This window comes from Alosa pseudoharengus, unplaced genomic scaffold (genome assembly GCF_046254945.1).
Source record: "Alosa pseudoharengus isolate Yale_2024_CS ecotype anadromous, Long Island Sound unplaced genomic scaffold, YU_APseudo_1.1 YU_APseudo_1.1_scf_12, whole genome shotgun sequence".
In the NCBI taxonomy this organism is placed as follows: domain Eukaryota; kingdom Metazoa; phylum Chordata; class Actinopteri; order Clupeiformes; family Clupeidae; genus Alosa; species Alosa pseudoharengus.
Window position 1 is genome coordinate 12301722 of NW_027468587.1, and position 23808 is coordinate 12325529.

The 23808-nt window shown below is 43.4% G+C and overlaps 1 protein-coding gene across 1 annotated transcript in view; it reads left to right on the top strand.

The window, feature by feature from the left end:
* Positions 1-14444: 14444 nt before the first annotated feature.
* Positions 14445-23808, top strand: part of LOC143118624 (doublecortin domain-containing protein 2-like) — a 26072-nt gene continuing 16708 nt past the window's right edge. Inside the window, exons 1-8 of the mRNA XM_076279648.1 lie at positions 14445-14731; positions 14916-14967; positions 17231-17307; positions 17581-17715; positions 18784-18933; positions 19143-19197; positions 19574-19748; positions 20513-20529. Of these exons, the coding sequence (XP_076135763.1) occupies positions 14445-14731; positions 14916-14967; positions 17231-17307; positions 17581-17715; positions 18784-18933; positions 19143-19197; positions 19574-19748; positions 20513-20529 (948 nt within the window). The remainder of the gene's footprint in view (positions 14732-14915; positions 14968-17230; positions 17308-17580; positions 17716-18783; positions 18934-19142; positions 19198-19573; positions 19749-20512; positions 20530-23808) is intronic.

Genomic DNA, 23808 nt, shown 5'->3' on the forward strand with positions numbered 1-23808 from the left:
TTAACTCCGTCAACGTTAGCGATTCTTAGCTCGCTAACGTTAGCTAATTGCTAGCTAGTTCTAACATGACTTAGTTCGGTTTTGGTTAACATTACACTTTGAAACCAATATATTTATAATAAATTCGCGTTTTCAATTGGCATATGCAGAAGTACTGTAATTCTTACCTTGGATATGATGATGGCAGAGTTTGGACAGCTCACACAAGCAGAAAAGTAATAGTTGAAGTTACTGGATTTGAAAACTGAGGCAGGGGATGAACGTTAGAAATCGCCCCACAATGCTGTGCGGTTCAAGTGCAATTCAAATTGCTGTCAGAGGGTTAAAAGCAGAGCAAGACTGAGAGGCAAACATTTAACAACTTGTTGAAAGTGTCTTTTTTTTATCAGCAATCACCAAATGAAAGCTAGACAAAGCCAAAACGATTTCTTTGCAACTAGTAGACACAGGAGTTGCATAGCCTACATGCTCATTCCTTATGGTATTTAACTCTCAAAGAATTTGTTGCAGTTCGCAATTTTCAGTAAAAAAGTGACTTAATGTGCCTGACATTTTTATTGTAGTCTACTCTTGAGATGTTGACCTTAAAATACTCAGTAAGTTAACCCATTACTTAGGCTTCCAGTGACCCAGACAGTGGGTAGAATACCATGTTGGAGATTGAGTTCCAAACCACCAAGCCTGTGGCTGGATTATGGACATTTTTTTTAGAGTGTACGAGGCCTATTACTACTAATAATAATAATAATGATCACATTCATCATGTTGGTAAGAACAATGTTGGTATTTTACATTTATTTTGTATTACTACTAGCCTACTGCTAAGCTGCTACTACTACTACTAATAATAATAAATTACTTAAATCATGTTAATTCCCTGCACCTGTTTTAGACGTCCAAAAAAGTGACCTACACTGACGTCCAAATGTTCAACTACATATTGACGTACAAATGGGGTCATTATTAGACGTCCAAATAGTGGACCTAGTTTGCACGTCGTTCTAAAGTTCAGAATTGGTCATGGACCGACGGACGCAATATAGACATCATCTCAACGTCCATACGACGTCCAATGTTTAGTGGGTCACTGAACCACCTTGCTTATTGTCTTTGCACTTTGCTTATTGTGTCAGAGGATTCATACTGTATGATTTAAACTGGCATATAGACAGTGTTGCAGAACTGTTTGGATTTACATACAAGTTATATTGCAAACAACTCATCTATATTATATTTTACCACGTCTGCTCGCGGACCACTTGGGATAGCTTGCGGACCACCAGTGATCCCCTGACCACACTTTGAGAAACACTGGTCTACGAATATAACAGTGGTCCAGTCAAATCTTTTACCGTCTATGGTCAAATCCCAGCCGAGCTATAACTGTAGCTCGACTTACCTGCGCATGTAAACATACTGACTGACAAAAAATCAGAATGAGTAGTTATAACAGACGAGTAGCCCTGTGGACACACAATATTGTTGGAAAATTGAGATGTGTGAAACACTATTTGACTCAAATGGTAATCAGAAATAATTTGTTATAAAAAAAAGACTAAAATGTGTTGACTAAAACTGACTAAGACTAAGATACCTTTAGTTTTCTTTTGACTAAAACTAGACTAAAATGACGAGACTTTTAGTCGACTAAAACTTGACTAACAAAAATGATATTTAAATGACTAAATATGACAAAGACTAAAAAGGACATTTCGTCACAAGACTAAGACTAAATTAAAAATAGGTGACAAAATTAACACTACATTGATTGTATTTCATAGAACTCACACAAGTGATTGCATCTGCTTACATCTTCTCTGAACACACTACTTCTTCAACACTAGACCTACCCAATCATTTTCTTAACCAACCCTCCATTGCAACATAGTGGATAAGTAAACATGGCTGTAAACCCAATTTACTTTTATTTATTTTTAAATGTACAACCTAGAGGTCTCCTGAAGGTAACCATCTCTCAGTAAACTGCTCAGTAAGGAGTTAACTAAAGACAATCTCTTGAAAACCTGAGGAGAAGGCTGTTAATATTTTGGCTGTAACTGTGACTGATGGCTCGCCAGAAATATTCAAACGATGCATGAATCAATATAGAGTTGAGAGTTGAGAATCAATATAGAGTTGAGATGCCTTGTGTGGTTGTCATATTGATTCATGTCAGCTGTGTGAGAACTCAGAAGAACATGTCATCAGGGGACATTATCTCTCTGTGGAAAACCACCCTTTTCCTGTCTAGGTGATCATCACACAGGTATCCATGAATGACTCTGCCTGCTTGAGGGCAGGAAGGAGTCCTCCACATTCCCACAATGCCTCTCTCAACCCCTCCCACAGCCATGGCAACACTCATTCCATTGCGAACCAGGGAAGTTTTCAGTTTAGACTCTTTGAATAAACCTTGTGAGATCTTGGCCTTTTTGTCAATGGTGTCATTTGTCCTGTCTGGGGAGTTCCCTCTGTCTTGTGTGTACTTCCTGCTGTTTGGAGGATAGTTCTTCTTGTCTGTGGAGTCGTACTTCCTGTCTTGTGTGTCATTCCTCCTGTTTTGAAGATAGCTCTTCCTGTCTGTGGAGTTGTCTCCCGGGTAGTTTTTTTGGTCTGGGGATGAATTCTTCCTCTTAGAGAATGAAATCTCCAGGCTAGCCTGGTCCTCAGGTAGGATGGGACCTGAATTAGAGACATCGAGTGTAAATGACCATGGAGAGATTTGTGTGTGTCTACCAATGCTTGTGTACGCAGAATAAATAACAGGAAAATATGACATAATCACACCCAAGATTATAATATCTAATACATAACCCAGAGCAATGCAAAGTGTCCACACAGCACAATGATTTTTTAATGTCTGTTAAATACAAAGCCAAGTTCAACTAAACATATGTAAAAAGACATAGATATATCAGGTAACCAGAAATATATCACATACAGTATATAAATATATAGTATAAAGTATGTACTGTACAAATACGTTTCCTTTACTACACTGTATGGCCTCTCTCTCAACAACCCTTGATGCATTGTGTGCACTTGAGTGTGTGTGTGTGTGTGTGTGTGTGTGTGTGTGTGTGTGTGTGTGTTAGTTATCCATCTTCAGACACAAATCTGCATCATGAATTATGCCAGCAACATCCATCATGACACTTTACAGGTGTGTGTGTGTGTGTGTGTGTGTGTGTGTGTGTGTGTGTGTGTGTGTGACCTGAGCGCAGGTGGTGAGCAGCATCTCACAGAACACACACATCTGCATGAGAACACGAGCGGGACCTCTCTACAATCTGCTCACTGAGTTCACATGTATACTCTCTCTCTCTCTCTCTCTCTCTCTCTGTCTCTCTCTCTCTCACTCACTCTCTCTCTCTCACACATACACAAATACCTGGCCACACACAACAGACAGGTGCCCAGAAACACATATAGACAGAGACAATCAGTGAGCACACAAAAAAAAGCATCGGATAGTCAGAACTCACACACAAACACATTAATCACTGAGCACAAAAGGCAGCCATTTTGCAAGCCTACATTGTGGCCTGTGAGTAAACAGTCTGCTAATCTTTATGCAGCTCTCCGTTGGCCAGCAGACTGACAGCCAGAGACTGCACCCTACTACAGGCTCAACTCAAAACCGTCTGCTAATATGGCAGAATCTATGAGGCCACAACATGCAAGGACTGAGGAAAGGGTGTGTGTGTGTGTGTGTGTGTGTGTGTGTGTGTGTGTGTGTGTTTCTAACTGCAAAGTGCCACTCTGGTGAGAGATGGATACATGTGTTAATGGTTAATGGGAACAAGCCCTCAAGACAGACACCCATCAGTCAGACAGGGCAAAGACAACTTAGCGTAACCATTTACACATCATGGCTCTCAAAACCTTGATCATATCAAGGAAGAACAGCATAACATGAACATCATCATCATCATCAATCATCATCATCATTGCAATATTCATCACTACTGTCTCTGCCTCCCTCAAAAGTGTATAAGATTTGAAGCAGCAGACGATTCTGTTCACACGCCATCGTCATCATCATAATGTGGAATAGACGTATTGTCACTGACACACTCGGTCGACACAGCGTCCCCTTAGAATTATAAGGTTCTATCTATGTTCCGAGTAGTTCTGATATATTGAGCTTCAAAGTTTTAGAATTCCATTGAGTTATGCTGATAAGTGGAACAAACCTCTTTAGATATAATGTCCAAAAATGGATACTACTACAAGAAACACCTCACCTCATCTTTTTAAGATGTCAGAAAATAAAAATAGGTCAATAACTAAATTTTGACAAAAAATGTCAGATAGAACCTTATAATTCTAAGGGCACGGCCTGGTCGACACTGGTTCTATTACCGAACCCTCCATTGTGAGTCTGTCACTTTGGATTAAAGTGTTTGATAAATATCAGTCAGTCAACTTTACCAGTGGTTTGTTCACCCAGTTTCAATTCAATCCTCAACTGAACACTGGATGGAAGAAGTGATGGCCCCTTCATTGTTAACCTTCACTACAAATAAATGACTCCTCCTTTTGACTTGCCCCCAGGGAGGTGTGTGTGACCTTTAACCCTTGACCCTAAAGAGTACATTTAGTAAGTAGTAGGTAGTTTACCTGTGTGACTGGTCACACCTTGCTCATCCTTCTGGTGGATCTTTGCATCTCTACTGCAGCCCTAAAGTCAAGGGATTACATAAGGGATTACTCAAACACACTCACACTCTCACACACACACACATACACACACACACACACACACACACACACACACACACACACACACACACACACACACTCACTCCCTCACACACATACACACACAAAGGTCAGTGAGGAATGATGGATGGAGCAGGAGAGAAACATGCCTGTTTGCCTCGGTCATTGCTGTCCGGGTGCCGCCATAGTGCTTTCCCCGGACGCCCCCTCCTGCAATGGACATCTTCGTCATCCTCCTGGAGAGAGAGGAGAGAGGAGTTTGGTTCCAAAACGCTATATTATCCATTTTAATGAATTTTCATAAATCATTTATTTTCATATTGTTTTCCAAGTACTTTTGTAATTGGGTATTGCTATTTGCCTTATCTTTACTCAGTCAAAACAACATAATCGCAATTTATACCTGAATACCTGAAATACACAATTAAATGACATGACTTATTAATGTTTTAAAAAATGGATTTATAGCATTTTGAAACCACACTCTTCAGTTACTGTAGCTTCAGTGAGGGTGACGTACCAGCCCGGCTGCCGATATGATGCCAGTGTGCGACCGTGAAGTATCAGCTGCCAATACGATGCCAGCGCGCACCTGAGGAGGATGGAACACAGCAGCAGCTCTGAGTCCGTCTGTCACGGTCTGCTCTTCCTTGATGTTGAGAAGGCTCTTTCACACCAAGTCCGAATTTTCAGACAAACTATTCGCATGAGATCACGCTGGCAATTAAATATACGTGCTCTTATTAGTCTATACACTGAGGATGAAATCTGTTGCGATAAAAATAAATTTGAGACTGACTGAATTTCGTCCTCAGCGTGTATAGACTACTAAGAACACATGTACTTAATTGCAAACGATTTTGTGTGAATATTTTGTCCAAATATTTTGCCTCCACTTAAGTAGAAATATCATTGTTCTCTTTTTTACTCAGTGCAGACAAGTCTATAGACCCTTTTAACAATAAAAACAAAAACAATGCTTAAACGTTCTATTTGGTTCCCAATCTACTTCCTCTGCATTAAGATAACATATGGAATGTTAAAACGGAAGCCTTGTGGGGCCAACTATGAAACTGATAATGGAACTCTCTTGAAAGGGTCTATAGACATGAAGGCCTATTCATATGTACAGTAGCATACTGCACTCAGACTTATGCTGCTGAGTAGCCCAGAACCCCGCATCCTGTCCTCTCTCCAAGGTGCCATAACTAGGAGTGGACAAGGTCAGACAGAATGGATGTCTGATGGAGATGTCTTACTTGGAGGAACGAATGAACTATTACCATCTGCCTGGACACTTACACTTTTAAATGATTTGGTCTTCAAAATATTTTCCTTCCTTGTGGAACAGGGTTAAAAATCAATTCACATCTTCTGCATATGAACTAAATGGTCCATAATAATGTATCCATAATAAAAAAATAGCTTTCCTCTGCCCTCAGGTAATATAAATTGGAACATCATCTATTTAATCAGTCTACTACAACCCTTCCCATGAGCAGCAGTGAGGGCCGCCGATTGCTTTGGCCTTCCCCAGCTGCTGGTGGCGTGACAGCCAATGTGGCCAGTTCATTACAGACCCAGGGGGTAATGTGAAACGCGCTCTTGGACATCCTCAGGTGATTGTCCCCCCAGGTGAGGGCGAATTGACCAGCACTGACGGGAGAATATGTTCGATAGATTCCTATCAGCTAAACAAATAGGAAGGAGGAGGAGGAGGGGGAGACAGGGGGGGGGGGCAATTCAAGCACAGAGAGAGGATCGATCAGCGTGCTGCGATCAGCAGGTGGTTGTATTTATGCCGCAAGATTGCCACAAATTGAGAGAGGGCCATGTTGCCGCCACACGACAGCAGTCAGCATTAGGTATTGATCAGCATCTGCCATTTGAAGACACTTCAGTTCAGCTGAATCTGAGAAATAGGAGAGCTCCCAGGGATAGGGGTATACCATAAGGTGTGTGTGTGTGTGTGTGTGTGTTTTATTTTACTGGAAATACAAGCCCCGTCTGACCCAAAATATCTTACTTTTCTGTGTGTGTGTGTGTGTGTGTGTGCATTTGTGACTGACTCTGTGTGTGTGTGTGTGTGTGTGTGTGTGTGTGTGTGTGTGTGTGTGTGTGTGTGTGTGTGTGTGTGTGTGTGTGTGTGTGCTCTTCTCACAAGCCATCTACATGTCCCCTTCCTGTCTGGGCTATTTTCAGTGGTCAAAAAGAAACTGAGCGGATCAGCGTCTTAAGTGAGCTCTAATGTTTGATCCCGTGAGCTCGAGACCAAAACCACATAGGAGGTGGACAGGGCTTCCCTCAGAGGCCCAAATGGGAAACCAGCGATTTTTCACCACAATCTGCTGACTGCAAATCAAGCCGGTGTCTTCAAATTGAGGCCCCAGCTACACTACACCGAATCAGTTTAAACAAGGGTTTTCCGATCAAGTCCGATCCGCGTCCACAAACACTGTAGCCAGTGATGGCCACTGTAGCCGTTGTAATCACTACACTGTTGTAATTCTGATTCTTGAAAATCATGACAAACGCACAGTCAATACAGTAAGTATGGGTACAAGGGAATACATAACCATCAGATAATATCTGATAACTGGGGGGAAATGGGCAATGTTTGGCAAGTTCACTGCCTGGGTGCAGGACAGCTCGCTCACATGCTACTTTAAGGGAATTCACATTATAATGCCAGGAAGCTTTGTCGACGAACGACAAACAAACACTCATAACTAGGCTATGCTTAAACTTAAAATTCCAAGGATAGGCTATGTATGGACACTTAGTCCCGCTGTTCATAGGCTACATCTTTTTAAACAGATAGTTTGCACAACCGTGAGATTGTGTTTGCCATTCATTTTAAGATACGGAGGATTAAAGAAGTATAATAGAATTTAGGTCCAAGGCTTGAAAAAATCTTGAAATCACCAACAGCTGAGGTGACACTGATAAAAGATTATGATGGTGCAGTGTTTAATGATGTCGTGCCTTTTCATGCTTGTTTTGTGTGGTGTCACAACCCAAACCACAGAACTTAATAGTGCAGAGCCAGGGTGGCTTGTTATTATGACCGCCGCGCAGCGAAGCGGCGGTCATATAGGTTTAGTCAGATTTTTTTTTTTTTTTTTTTCGCATGCCCAAATTTCTGTCAATGATTCCCGGGACACTGAAAGACCGGGGTACACGAAACTTGGTGGGCATGTAACCCCACATGGATAGCATGGAACCATCGTTTTTCGTTTTGATCTGTAGCCCCCCCGCTGGACTGGACCCCCCGAAAGGAGGGTAGGGCAGACACAGTTTTCTGTGAATATCTCGAAAACCGTAGGGTTTAGGAGGACCATTTTTTTTTGTATGTTGATCTCAAGGGGCCATGTCAACCCATTCCATAACCACTCATTTCATGTATAGCGCCACCTAGTTAAACACAAAAAAGTAAAAATGAGGTGTTGTAATTGAAGGTATCTGTGACCTAACAAAGTCAAAACTGTACAAAATTGGAAGTGTAGGATCATTATGACACCCTCTGTATGCACGCCAAGTTTCGTGGAATTCCGTTCATGGGGGGCCACACAATAAATTAATTTATGTTACTATACACCAACTGGCCTGTAGGTGGCCGGAGACAGTTTTCTGTGAATATCTCGAGAACCGTAGGGCCTAGGAGGTCCACCTTTTTTATGTATGTTGGTCTTAAGGGGGCATGTCAACCCATCCCATTACCACTTATTTTATGTATAGCGCCACCTAGTTAAAAATTAAAAAGCACAAAATTAGGTGTTTTCATCACAATATCTCTGGCTGACAACGTCAAAACTGCACGAAATTAAAAGTGTAGGATCATTATGACACCCTCCGAATGCATGCCAAGTTTTGTGTACTTTCGTTCATGGGGGGCCTTACAATAAAATAATTTATGTGTACATTTAGTGACGTACACCAACAAGGATTCCCGGGACACTGAAAGACCGGGGTACACAAAACTTGGTGGGCATGTACCCCCACATGGATAGCATGGAACCGTAATTTTTCCTTTTGATCTGTAGCCCCCCCGCTGGACTGGACCCCCCGAAAGAAGGGTAGGGCAGACACAGTTCTCTGTGAATATCTTGAGAACTGTAGGGCCTAGGATGACCATTTTTTTCCGTATGTTTGCCTCCAGGGGTCATGTTAACCCATTTCATGTGCACACATGTGCACAAACAGATACACACACACACACACACACACACACACACACACATACATTCACAGTAATCATACGTATGACACATACTCACACAGTAGACATATGTACGCTTGCATGCACAGGCACATACGCAGGCACACACACAAGCACGCACACACACACACACACACACACACACACACGCATAACATAAACATGTACATGCACACAATTCAAGAATTTCTCAGAATTATGAACAGGCAAGATGGAGGTGGGGTTGTATAAAATTAATTTTACATGTGAAATCTATGAACTAATCATGTTTTGGTACTTGTTGTCTAGCAGATATCAGTGAGAATTGAGTGTGGATAATGCAATTTAGTGAGACAGTTAGAATCATATAGGCCTTTCAGCGTGATTTATTTTTGTGGAAAAAATGTGCTGGACTGGGCGGCGGTCATATTTTGTACCGCTCTGCGGTACATCTAGTTATGTTTTTTTCATAGGTGTCTTTATCTGTCCAATGCAAGCATTCCAACTAAATACATTTAAAGATAGAGAGAGCTGTGGTGCAAGCAGCACCTTCCTGACTACCACGGTTCAATTCTGACCAGCGGTCACTTCCTGTTCCCACCCCCATCTCCACCTCTCTCCCACTTGTTTCCTGTCATTCTCAACTGTCCTATCCACACACACACACACACACACACACACACACACACACACACACACACACACACGCACACACTCAACTGTCCTATCCACATAAATACGAACCCCCCCCCCCCCCCCCCCCTCTAAATATATAGTATTTGAAGATGATATCAAAAGTAGTTAAATAATTAAAAGCATACTTAACCAAGTTCACAGTGTTGCAGATAGTTCAATGAGTTAACAAAAGAGATCCATCTGGTAGGGATGGCTGTCTAGTGTATCTTAAAAGCCAAATATTTGTGACTGTCTGTCATGTCTGTGATATGGAAAACAAGCGTGGCTGTTTGCCTTGGGTCCAGCTGCTGCATCTTAAACAGGGTGAGACGGGAGGGTGGGGGGGCAGGGTGGGGTGAGACTCTTAGGAGATAATCTGGTTATTGTTTATTCTCCATCATCATCACCTCTCCGTCGCTGACAGCCTGTGTCCGTGGCCACGCCGGGCTCCTTGGCCGCGCACTCTCTGTCACCGGTGCCCAATTACGGGCCACTTTGGACTGTGGAGACATACATACAACACAGTGGCAGCCATTACCTCCACCCCCCCCCCCCCCCCACACACACACACAGCACGACACTACAAAGCACAACACAACACAACACAATTACCCAGCATTCAGGCATGCTTGGACAGTCGCTCAATTGCAACGAGTCATGGAGAACACATTAAGTTTTCTTTCAGCTTAAAGTGGGCCTTCACGTTGATTAGTGAATGTGTTAAATGTGCAGTGAGTGGTAATTTAGAGAGCAAACAATGAGGTACCTGGTGAGAGAAGGGGTATTATGGAAGAGTCTATTATTAGTAAATGGTATCATTTACTAATAATAGACTCTTCATAATACCCCTTTCTCTACCAGGTACTCATTGTTTGCTCTCTAAATCAACTGCAATTAAATTATAAAGTGGATGGATTTAAGATGAAAGAAATAAATGTACAGATCGATGAATAGGCGTAAATGAATGACTGAAGAATGTGTGTGTGTGTGTGTGTGTGTGTGTGTGTGTGTGTGTGTGTGTGTGTGTGTGTGTGTGTGTGTGCGCGCATTTGTGTCTTAATATGTGTGTATGTGTATGTGTGTGTGTGTGTGTGTGTTTGTGTGCGTGTGTGTGTTCGTGTGTGTGTTCTTAGGCTATCTACAGTCCCCTTCCTGTCTGGACCGAGCGGATCAGCGTCTTACAGTAAGTGAGCTCTAATGTTTGATCCCGTGAGCTTGAAACAAAAAGCACACAGGAGGTGGACAGGGCTTCCCCCAGAGACCCAAATGGGAAACCAGAGATTTTTCACCACAATCTGCTGACTGCAAATCAAGCCAGTGTCTTCACATTGAGATTGTGTTTGTGTTCACTTTTAGACACAGAGGACTAAAGTCAAGTCAAGTCAAGTCAAGTTTATTTATATAGCGCATTTCATACACAGAGGTCATTCAATGTGCTTTACATAAACAAAACCAAACAATAATAACAAATAAAAGCATAGAAAGGCAATATAGTCGAAGAATAGTTAAAAGGTAAAGATCATAATAAAAACATAAAACACAAGGTAAAATCATTTAAAAATAAAAATGACTTTACTTGATGGGTGAGTTCATAACACATTCATAGCAGCTGTCATAAACGGCACATAAAGCATTCATGACTGTAAGTTGTGTGATATAAGCAGTAATGCTCACCTTCACCTGCTGAATGCGCATGTGTGGCTGACCTCTCTCCTTAGCTGGCACCGAAATGAGGGGTGGGACTACACCTGGGGACCACACACACACACACACGTCACTGCCATGACTTAACTTAGCTTCACTGGACCTCAACGCGAGTGAAAGTCTGATCTTACCCACAATCCTGCTGACTTCTGCAACAGCCACACACTCCCCCTGCCAGGCCCTGATGGAACCAGAAGAAACACACAAGTTCACACACCCCAGCCTGACATAACTCACTCACACACACACACACACACACACACACACACACACACACACACACACACACACACACACACACACACACACACACACACACACACACATACACACACACAAGCTAGATACTGTGCTACAATATATGTAAGTCCAAGGGTTAGTAGGATCTATTATCCAGTGTTGCTTTGAGGTCTGTGAATTGAAATCCTTATCATGGTCACCCACTGCATTCAGACTACATGTTTCTCTCAACAGGAGATGTGAGGCTGACATCTTGTGGTACATGATATGCACTGACACAGACCCGCCCTTCAAGATTTACGATTGGCCTATCATGAACGGTGTTCTATGCTGGTGCTGTGCTGTGCTGGCGGTGGTATAAGTATAAGTATAGTTTAAATACTCTTTTGATCCTGTGAGGGAAATTTGGACTCTGCATTTATCCCAATCCTTGAATTAGGAACACACTCAGCACACAGTAAACGCACAGTGAGGTGAAGCACACACTAATCCCGACGCAGTGAGCTGCCTGCTACAACAGCGGCGCTCGGGGAGCAGTGAGAGGTTAGGTGCCTTGCTCAAGGGCACTTCAGCCGCTCCTACTGGTCGAGGTTCAAACCGGCAACTCTCCAGTTACAAGTCCGAAGCGCTAACCAGTAGGCCACGGCTGCCCCTAAGGTGCTGGACCTACGCCTTGACCAGCTCCGTGAAGCTGGAGAGCTGCTCCCTGAGGGCCCTGGCCTCGGCCTGTGTGTCTCCCAGGTCCCTCTGCAGCTGCCGAACCCTCTCCTCCAGGGCCCACACTGCCTCCTGCCTCTGTCTGTGGCTGCTGGGGCTCGCTGCTCGCTGTACCTTACGGCTCATCCTCTCTGGCTGTGGGTGGTCACTTACACCACACTGCATACAGTATAGATATTGATTATTATTCATGTAGAATAGAGAGGACACATAAGCCTACAGCACTTGGGCATTTTTCTCAGTTTTGTTATCCTGTCTTAGTGTGTCAGTTGGAAATAGCATATTTAGACTTTAAAACATTATTTATTTTTTTTAGTGAGAGAAAAAGAAGAAGTAGTAGAAGGGGAGGAGGAAGAAGAAGAAGAAAGTGGTGGGTAAGTCCAAAGAAGACACTTACACACTTGCAAGCATGTTGACGTGAGTGTAGAGCGCCCCCCACTGGTGGATACATGCAAAACTCCCAGGAGCAACTTCTCCTTTTGATAGGCTACAGAGGAGAGTGAGCAATAATCTCAGGTACTTTCCATTTTAGACATGATAAACTGGGCCATGAGGTCAAAATCATGTTGTCTGAACAGCTTTTGAACTTCTGCAATCATAAGAAATGCCCTTATAGGCAAATATGGCCATTGAAGAGTAAACACAGATGCAAAATGTATCCTTACTCTTAATATTCGACCTACAGTATAATAGTTTCATCCAGAGCCAATAAAACATATAATGGCTCTTGATTTTTAAAACCAATAACTACCGTAGCTTACTCAAAAATAGACCTGTCAATATAGAGGCCTATTTGAACTTTGCAATAACTAGGCCTACTTTTCATTAATTTTATGAAAGACTGCAACATGTCCACAAAAGACTCTTTCTATTAAAGGAACCATATGTAAGATTGTGGCCTAAACTGGTACTGCAATCACTTTTTAAAATTACTGTAGAGCGGTGTATCCCCTCCCCCTCCCCTCTGACTCGAGGTTGCCAACCCGGATGCCAAAACACTACTGACTTTGTGATTAGTAGATAGGTAGAGGGTGGCACATCAGGCCAAAACACAACATGACATGACAAAACACAACATCAACATCAGTTGAGGGCTGCAACAAACTACTGTTGTCAGTGATATAAGTATTTGAAATGAACATGATTTCTTAATGTCTAGTGACATATCAGGGCCATTTTATGATTAATTGAAATACATTTCTTAGCCTACATATGGTTCCTTTAATTGAAATACATTTCTTACATATGGTTCCTTTAAAATATAAAGTCTAGCAATTAGGCTACACGTTTCACTTTTTCTCCAACTCACCTGCCGATTATTTACAAACGTTTTATGTGTTGTTATGCAACACCCAAAACAAACACTTTTCCCCTAAGCCAGATCTACCATAGGGACTGCATAAGAGTCCCCTGACATCTCATTAAAACGGAACGAATTTATCAAGGTAAAACTATCCCCCTCGTTCTATTTGTCTGAGCACATCAAAAGACCTCTCCAAAACGCAACGCAACTTTGTTTTGCAAACCTTTAGTATTATCTGAAGTTGGGGGCAGTGTAGGTCCAGTCTGGTTAATCAGAAATCCATCAGTAGTAACCATAGGTAGTAACCCACTAGCAGCTAACCGCGATGCGACATGAGAATTGGTTCGTTACTATAGAAACTCTTCGACATAACAGAAAGGTTCCCATGATACCCCACGCGCCCATAACAGGTGGCGCTGCAAAGGAGAAGCCACTGCAAAGGTGTGTGTGTGTGTCTTGCGTGCAGTGCAGTGCACATTGTAGGGGACGTCTCTTGCATAGATATCTTACACACACACACACACGACCATAGTTGGGTCACCTGTGACCTGTAGCCTAGCCTACTTTAGGCTACCTGACGACCACACAGTGTAGGCTACGCGTGGACAGAACACCCGGAGTCGCTACAGATCCGTGTGCGCCTAGCGCTGTTTTTCTAGCATTTTATCAGGTGTAACATGAGCGCGGAGAACCAATAACCCCCCCCCCCCCCCTCCCATCTCTCTCTCTCTCTCTCTCTCTCTCTCTCTCTCTCTCTCTTCCTAGCGAGGTCATTCCCTCGGACAGATAGTTATGTCCTATGGAAAGTCCCCGTGCCAAGTAGATGCACTTTTGTGTGTCTGTCTCTACTCAATTAAGTGAACTCGGTCTTGGTGTTTCACGATGAACGCAGAGAGGCCACATTTCTTGTCGCAGCCCGTTGTAAAGAACATTTTTGTCTATCGAAACGGAGATCCGTATTACGAAGCACGGCGTTTGGTGATAAACGAGAAGAGGGTGTCCAACTTTGAGACGTTTCTGCGAGAGGTGACAGGTGGGGTGAAACCTCCGTTCGGAGCAGTGAGGAACATTTATACCCCTAAAGACGGGCATCGGGTGGCTTCGCTGGAACATCTCCAGAGCGGTGAGCAGTATGTGGCGGCTGGCAGAGAGAAGTTTAAGAGACTGGAGTAAGTGACAACCATGTTATCATGTGTGATGGGAATTGTTTGGCTGTCGTTTAATCCAATCCATCTCATTCTTTTATGATAACTCTTTACAGAGAGCATCCATAAAATCCAATAGTCGATCCGTTTTCATGCCTCGTTACATGTTGAGCACACACACTGAGCTTGACCTTTTTCTTGTTGACAGTTACTTGCAGATTGCAGCCAGGAAGAAACGAATGCAGCAGATCAATGGTCTGGTGAGTTACCCAGCCAGCCTTTGAAAGGGGTGCACACCATTACATCTCTATCCACACATTGCTATGTGTGCGTGCGTGTGTGTGTGTGTGTGTGTGTGCATGTCTATGTATGTAATCGTGATTGGTGCATTTCTTATATACGGACCCCTAGAGGAGGGGTCATTGCATACCCAGAAAACATGCGTTCATTTGACTAAATCGTGTGCACGTTTTACTAAATTGTGCACTTATTTTACTATTGTGCTCTCATTTAATTGTTGTAAATTGAGTGCACAATTTAGTAAAATGTGCACACAATTTACTAAATTATGTAAAATTAGTGCACAATTTAGTAAAATGTGCACGATTTAGAAAAATGAGTGCACATTCTTTTCAATACACAAAAATATCTTGCAATGACACCTCCTGGGCTCCGTACTACGTATATTCCATAGACAGAAACAAATAATTTAAAGACATGCAAATAAAGAATGCTAGTTAGTATCACATATGTTCTTAGTAGTGGTATCTTAGAAGTATGATAATATTATATACAATTGTTTGGTTGGGACCAGTTACATTACTAAAGTCAAGAGCTGTTGCAATAAACTGCAATACTACTGTACACCTCTGCCTATATCAGTTTGTGGACTCCGATAGGTTAATGGACAGATGACAATGACAGCTATAAACTGGTTATGCTATCTTTACACTGAACATAGAGCAGTGAGCAGTGTACTTGTGTGTAATGAATAAATGAACACTCAATAATTACACAGTCATACAGGGATCAGATGGCTGCACTTCAAGGGGAGGCATGCATGCGAGGCGTACAGCTTAATGACTCGTAGCATCGGTCGTCTAGTCTGCGGGGGAACCACTTTGTCTGTGGCTCATTGGTCATGCCTGCATTACTCATTCAAGCATTATTATCTGACGTCTACAGTGTGTGCACTCATGGAGGAAGTGCTGTCAAGACCAAAACAAAAAAATACTGGAGTTAGTCCCTGCCCTGTGGTGCTTGCTGAGAGGGTTGGATTGTGTCCATACAGCTCATGCCAGACACTTTTGGGCACACGCACACACACACACACACACACACACACACACACACACACACACACACACACATATATCAGGTGTTTCATATCTCTTTACATGTCTTATGCAACACGTCTTAGAAAGACAGAGGGTGCAGTATGGTTGCCAGGGCATTTAGTCAAAGGGTCACCATCATAATCAAGCAAACTGGAACTTACACACACACACACTCACACACTGACCATGATTATTTTAATCAGATAGGTCCTTCAGGAGGTCATTAGGGCTCTTCTATGCTCCTCCTAAAGGCCATTTAATTAGCCCTGGGTCCTCCACCACCAACAAGCACAAGGCCACTGCACTGTCTCTAGGCAGCACAAGTCACCTCAGCAGGACAGACCAGTGTACCTGAGGTTGGTGCTGAGGACAGAGCAGTGCACCTGAGGTCACTGCCAAAGCACTGAGACTGGGACAAAACCGAGGTTTGAGTAGTACTAGTAGAACTAAGGATAATACAATAGAACTCAGGTTGCTACCATCAAATTACGATTGATTAGCCTGGGAACACCCAGACCTTCACAATTGTACAATTGGGAATGGGTCTGGAAAAGGTGCATTGACTTATGACTTCCAGCAGGGGCGTAACTGGCAGTGAAATTAAACTTACAGTAAATTGGTACATTAAACTCTTACCATATTGTTTCAAAAGTGTAGCAATCTTGTAAACGAAGGTTTTAAATGTAGTAGTTTACTCAATTCCAAAAAAATATATGTCCATGCTGGATTAGCGATTGTATTTGCATGTTTTAGGGAAATGGGCTTCAATGACCTCTTAGCGAGACGGACCTGCAGAGCAAATCCCAAAGTTCATATGGGTATTCCCAGGCCAACAATTGACACAACAGAACTGATGGAATACTAGTTAAAATGAAGCCCACGCAACAGAGCAGATGTTGGGGTAATATGATTCAGGTATGGGCAGTGGAACTAAGATAAGGCCAGTAGAACTGAAGGCCTAAATGCATGCATGTTTAACTGGCTGGATGTCCAAAAATGGTACATGATTGGCTGCAAAGGAGAGATGCACATTTTGCTGCAGATGTTCACAGCATGCAAAAATGAAGTGTGTGTGTGTGTACTGTATGTGTGTGTGTGTGTGTGTGTGTGGGGGGGGGGGGGGGGGGTAATGTGGACTGCAGTCAGTCTGCTGCTGCTGATATGTACTGTGCTCTTTGTTGTGTAGGTCAAGCCAGTGCCTCAGAGTCGCATCATTGTGTCTGCACGCTTTCTCAAGCCCATCAAAGAGCCATGTACCATTTTGTAAGTCTGAAAAGATATGGATGTTACTTATTTGGTTCTGGGTAGATCTGGTGGTAGTGCATCTGTTGCATCTGGCATCTGTTACATCTGTTTTTATACTGTATGTGAATACAGACTCACTCCACAATATGAGTGACTGTGTGTTGTCGGCTCTGCATGTGTGTGTGTGTGTGTGTGTGTGTGTGTGTGTGTGTGAGAGAGAGAGAGAGAGTTTGTGCGCGTGCATGCATTTGTGTGTGCACCAACTCTTGCCATCTATCTGTATTGGTTTAGTTTGATAGCGAATGGAGACCTGCTGAACCCCGCTGTGAGGCTCCTGATACCGCACAGGATTGTGGGTCAGTATGAGCGAATCCTGGAGATGATTACTGAGAAGATAGGCATGAGGATCCTAGGGGGAGTCCGCAGGTAAAACACAGACACCTGGGGGGGAACAGGGCCTACAGGGAAACGTTGATGTTTTTGCGGATACAGGGGACACAAAATGAAAAATTTAGGTGAGGGTGTCCACTGGTAAAACCTAGGACTTAGATATCGGAATGTCACGTATTACCAACTGTCCCGTATGTCCAACCTCTTACGTGTATGTGTCACATAATATTCATTTCTATACAAACCAAGACGGCGGGTTCCTAAAGAAACGCAAGCACCCACACCAGTGTATCTAAATTAGCTATGTACCAAAAATTACATTTTACCGTGACTCAAAGAGCTGTAAACAGTGTTTGTTGTAAGGCTGCATGTACAAATCTGCTTGGAGCGCCCGTGGAATTTTGAATTGGGACGAGAATTCTCGGGCTAACCGTTGATGTGCCGTGAGAAGGTTGGGAATATGCACCTACCAGCCCAGAACTAAACTCTGAGTGTGGTACACAAAATCGGATATATCAGGCAGTAAAAGCCCCGGTAAAAACCAAACTAGATTTTGTTCACATCTACACACCTATTGCTACTGAAAAATGTAATGTTAATTTGTCAAACGTTATTTTGAAGTATTAAAAAACATTGTTGTTTTAGAATTGGTTAGTAATTAGTGCGTTTACGATACCCAAGCAGAGGTGCTGTCGTGATGGACATGTTTCCTTTGACCTGGTAAATTTGAACGACTTTGTACACATTCCAATTCAACAGTTACCAATTCATCCAGAACCCCTCTATGTTCACAGAGAAAAACCTCACCTTCACAAACGTTCACATTGAACTCAAGGTTAAAAGAAAATGGTTTGCAAACTTTTGTGAAGGTTCACCTATGTTTGCGAATTTGAACACACCTCAGGTCTGTTTTGGAGGCAAAGGAGTCACGGTGTGTCAATTACTGTTTGACCTTCTCCGGTGATAAGTGTTTGGGACAAGTTTCTCCTCCATAAAGGGCATTTTTAGTGTTGACCGTAGGGCTTTGGAGTGCATATGTGAGGTTTTAGGTACTTCTGCTTCTGTGCGCCTGAGATACAGTGCTTCTCATTTGTTATTGGCTAGCCTGTACACACTGAACGGGACCCAGATCACCGATGGAAAGGAGCTCGAGACTGGGCAGCTGTGCATTGCTGTCGGCCGGGAGAAGTTCAAGAAGCTTCCGTACGATGACCTCCTTTTCAGTAAACCCACAGGGATCAAGAGGGTCTTTGGGTAAGTGTGCTCCTCAAGGCATTTAATAGAAATATGTGGGAGACAACCACGTAAATCAAAGCAAGAGACACGTGTACACATTATTACCCGTTACTGGGTATTTTAAACACACACACACACACACACACACACACACTGTTGCCTCACCATATTATATACAAATTCAACAAAGTTGAGAATTGTTATATTTAAATGATTTTTTATTTCAGATCCAAGACAGCAACCCTGCCGCCTATATCGAGATCCAGAAAACAGAATGGGAGTGTAAGTATAGTGGACTCCTCCCTCTGCACTGAGACCCAGCACTATACACCACAGCTGGCTAATATTAAAATAGTGTGTGTGCCTGTGCGTGTTGTGTGTGTGTGTGTGTGTGTGTGTGTGTGTGTGTGTGTGTGTGTGTGTGTGTGTGTGTGTGTGTGTATATCTCTGTGTGTGTGTGTGTGTGTGTGTGTGTGTGTATGTTTGTGTGTGTGTGTGCGTGTGTGCGTGTGTATGTCTGTGTGTGTGTGTGTGTGTGTGTGTGTGTGTGTATGTCTGTGTGTGTGTGTATGTCTGTGTGTGTGTGTGTATGTGTGTGTGTGTGTGTGTGTGTGTGTGTGTGTGTGTGTATTTGTTAACCCATACCCCCCTCCCCCAGGTGAGCATGTCCGTGATGACCTGCAGTGAGCCATCTGAAGGCGAGCCGTCCGTAGCGCCCCAGAGCACCCGTGAGCACCTGTCGTCCATCGTCAAGCAGGTGTCCCAGAGCCGCCTCATCTCCCTCCGCAACAAGAAGAGCGGACTCAGCATGAGCCTCAGCGCCCAGGACAATGGTGAGACAGACACCCACCTCAGCCAGTCACAACAGAGGGGAGGTGGGGCACACTTCCTGTTTTCAGGAAGATCAGTCTCGAGTTTTCAATAAGCTATGCCAATCTGAAGATTCGGCAATGATGCGCATTGGAGTCAGATCGAAGCTCACTTGGGGTCCAAGGCAAGCATGGTTAGAACAGGGCCAGAAAAAAGGATCAGAAAAGACATGGAACAGGGTTGGAACTAGCCTTGAGAACGTCAACACGGCCACACAGAATTTAGTCCGACTGGCCTATTAACTGTCCAGCATTGCAATCATTTGAGGAAAAGAGAATGATATTGTTATCTATGGCAAAGTAGAGAGAGAGAGAGAGAAAGCCACATGTTTTATTGCATGGTTTCCCATGCTTCATGAATCTCTGTATCTGTTGAAACAAGTCACGTACACCACAGTTTTGGTGGTCCATTGTATATTTGCTAATCTGGATAGGATATTACCCTTCTTAGGACGTCATTTATACAATGTGTCATCTGGGCTCAAATCTGGAGGTGACTTGGCTCTGATTTGACTCTGGTCTGGCATAGGTTCATCCCTGACCAGCTGCCATGTGCTTTGGCTTTGCTTGACTGGGCTGCCAGTGGCATATCACACCATCTGTGCTGCGTATGGTGTCAGCCATATGAAACCATAATGATCTTTTGTAAGTGTTAATGGATGCCAGAGTCAGAGGTGGCAGGTATCAGGTGCAGGTGTGATATCTCCTAATCCTGTGTTTGAGGTCAGGTGAAGTGCACACCTGCGTAAAGGGCGCGTCAGTTTCAGGTTCACCTGTGAGAACCTCACCGTTCTTGTCTGGTGCACATGCGTAATGTCTGTATAGGAGGGTATGACTCAATACCTGACCTCTCTCTATGAAACCGAGTACTCATTTTGCCCTCTCAAAGATGGGGGAGGAGGGGTGTAGTCATAAGATTGCCCTTGTGTAGGAGGAGGTTGTAGTCTTTTCAGTAATAGCCCATTGCGATTTTGTGTCAATACTGTACTGACACGTATCAAAGTGATATTTAAAGTTAAAAGTTAAAGTTAAAGTTCACTAAAGTTCGCTTTTATCCAAAGTGACAGACTCACAATGGCAGAAATCAAATCACTAAAGTTCACTAAAGTTCGCTTTTATCCAAAGTGACAGACTCACAATGGCAGAAATCAAACCTGGGTCGACCGATTGTCAGTTGGTAAAGTTATCAGCTTAAAAACAGCTACAGAGTTCAAAGACAAATTGAGCGTCCCTGTATTCTGTTTGATGGTCTTGAGAGCGGGTGACATGAGTGGAGAACCCCATCACAGCCAATCACTGGAGACTGAGGCAGGTTCACAGCCAATCACTGGAGACTGAGGCAGGTTCACAGCCAATCACTGGAAACTGAAGCAGGCTTAGTGGACACTGTGGCTACTGCATGAAAGTCTAACTGTGCTGGAACAATTTACTGATGTTTTTCTTATTTCTGTATGGAACAACATGTCTGGGCCGATGACCAGATACAGGCATTTAGCCAACCTTTCTGGTGATACGTAACGTTTTCCCTGACCTGCCAAAGACCTGCTCTGGCTTTGGCTTGGCCAGTGCTAGGTCTGCTGTGAAATCATATACTATCAAATTGCAATAGATCATTCAACACAACTAGGTTCACATATCACCTCAAACAATTTAGGTCAGATTTACACTTAACACTTGCCTAAGAGATTCGGCTCTACTCAGGTATCTTAGGGGCAGTTTATATGAGAACGATTGTGAAGGAAGACGACAAAATATTTTATCATAAGTGCCTTTCGTTTACATGGCGACCCCGCCATAGGGGCTTGAAGACGCAAAAATCTGAAGACTCCTTCCAGAGTGTAGAGTTTTGAAGACGACCCGGGTTGCGTCTCCGTCTAAACGGCTAAACCAAAGATCCTTGAATCCCTCTCTGGCTAAACTGTCAAATTAGAATGTCTGCGCGTGACGTACCGGGGTTCTATCACACCACCACCCAGCGGTCTGGAATGCATATCCAATCGAATATCACATACTCTTGCGTCTTCATATAAACAAACATTTCCCCCTGAGAATGCTCGTCTAAACGCGAATAAAAAAATGAAGACGAGACGCCACTTCTGCGTCTTCTCTTTTCATCGTCACCGTATAAACGTAGCCTGAAAGGAGAAATCCGGCAATTTTTCACATAGATCTCTATATCTGATGTCACAAGGACTGTAGGTACAAACAAAACCCGAAAACAATCGGTTTTACCTGGCTCGATTTGCTAGTTTTAACCACTAAAGCAGCCAGTCAGCTACAGTGCTACATTCTGGCGCCATGAACATAAGGGCTCATGGACCCCCAATTTTAACACATTCTCTGAGGTATGCACTCTCTCTCTCTCTCTCTCTCTCACACACACACACACACACACACACACACACACACACACACACACATACATGCACACCAGGGTTGTGCACAATTTGAATTGCAATTCTGCTTCCTGTTTGCTACCTCAATTGAAATGCAAGTGAAATTCAAGAATTTAATTGGAATTTAAGAGCCAGTTTCAATTCAATTCTGGAATTTTGCACAAGCCTGATGCACACACAAAGGACACAACAACCTCTCACCAAAGACAGATGATGTAATTCAGGGAAGGTTATTTAACTTTAGCTCTTGTAGCCACAAGGTGGCAGTGTTGATCCACCAGGCAGCCAAGAAAATTGCCTCTGGAAATCAATTCACTGTAAACTTCAGATCAGGGCTAGAGAAGCATGATGTCATGGCACAGAGATAACACTATTTATCTGTCTGCACAGACTGTGGACGCCGAAGGAGGACCAGTGCCTGTAGATGAGCTTTATTAGAGTTGGAGAGGAACACAGCTTACACACACACACACACACATACAGAACACAACACACACACACACGCACACACACACACATACAGAACACACACACACACACACGCACACGCACACACAAACACACACACACACACACACACACACACACATACTTACACACACACACACACACACACACACAGCAGGTTTCTTCCACATCCCAATTTATGTCATGTCTAATGAAAAATGTTAACCTTTAATGTTATCACGGAATCGAGTTTTTCAGTCCTGTCATATGCCAGCATATATTTATCTCTTTCATACTCAAATCTAGTGAAGGCTATATGACCAATAAAGAACAGACCGATTATAGCTGACTCAGATGCCTTAGTGAGAGCCAAGAGATCCTATGGATTTGCTTTGCTTCAGGCTCAGTTCTTATGGATCACTTCCTTTTATTATCAGTTGAACACAACTCAGCCAGACAATCTGTAGTGTAATCCTGCAAAGCACAATCCTGTTCTGTTAGGTTTGATGGAGTGAAAAGAAACCTGGAAACCGAGAACATCTAATGCGAGGATCTCGAGAAGACAGACTGGATATAGCTACCCAACTGGCTATTAATGGGTTGTGTGTGATTGTAATGGGTTCTTGAGAGGAATGGCGTGTGTGCTGAGTACACTGGATGCTCCAGGCTCAGTCTCATTAACACTCAGGGGGTCTGGTTGGCTCCCGCTGGGCTATTCATCACCATGGTGATGAGACAAACAGAACACACACACATACACATGCATACACATGTATTCACGCACAAGTTCATGACACGCACACACAAACACACACACACACACACACACACACACACACACGCACACACACAATCTTTCCACCCAGGAGCAAATCCAAAGCAGATTGTTGTAATGGTTACAGCCTGTGGACCATGTTTTTGGTAGACATCAGAGACCGATGCGCTACATAGTGAAATAGGTTGGAGATACAGTACTTGCAATGTGCAACACTGCAAATGGGACTCATTTTCAGTTCAATGGTTTGTGTCCAAAACCCATGCCACCAGGAGAGAAAGTGAAGCCTTTGGGGAATGGGACACAGTGGGCTGCTGTCCATGGTGCTGAAGGCTCCCATTCGCTCTGCATAGGTCTAGGGTTAGCTAGCTCAAGCACACATACAAGCACATTCATACATCTAATG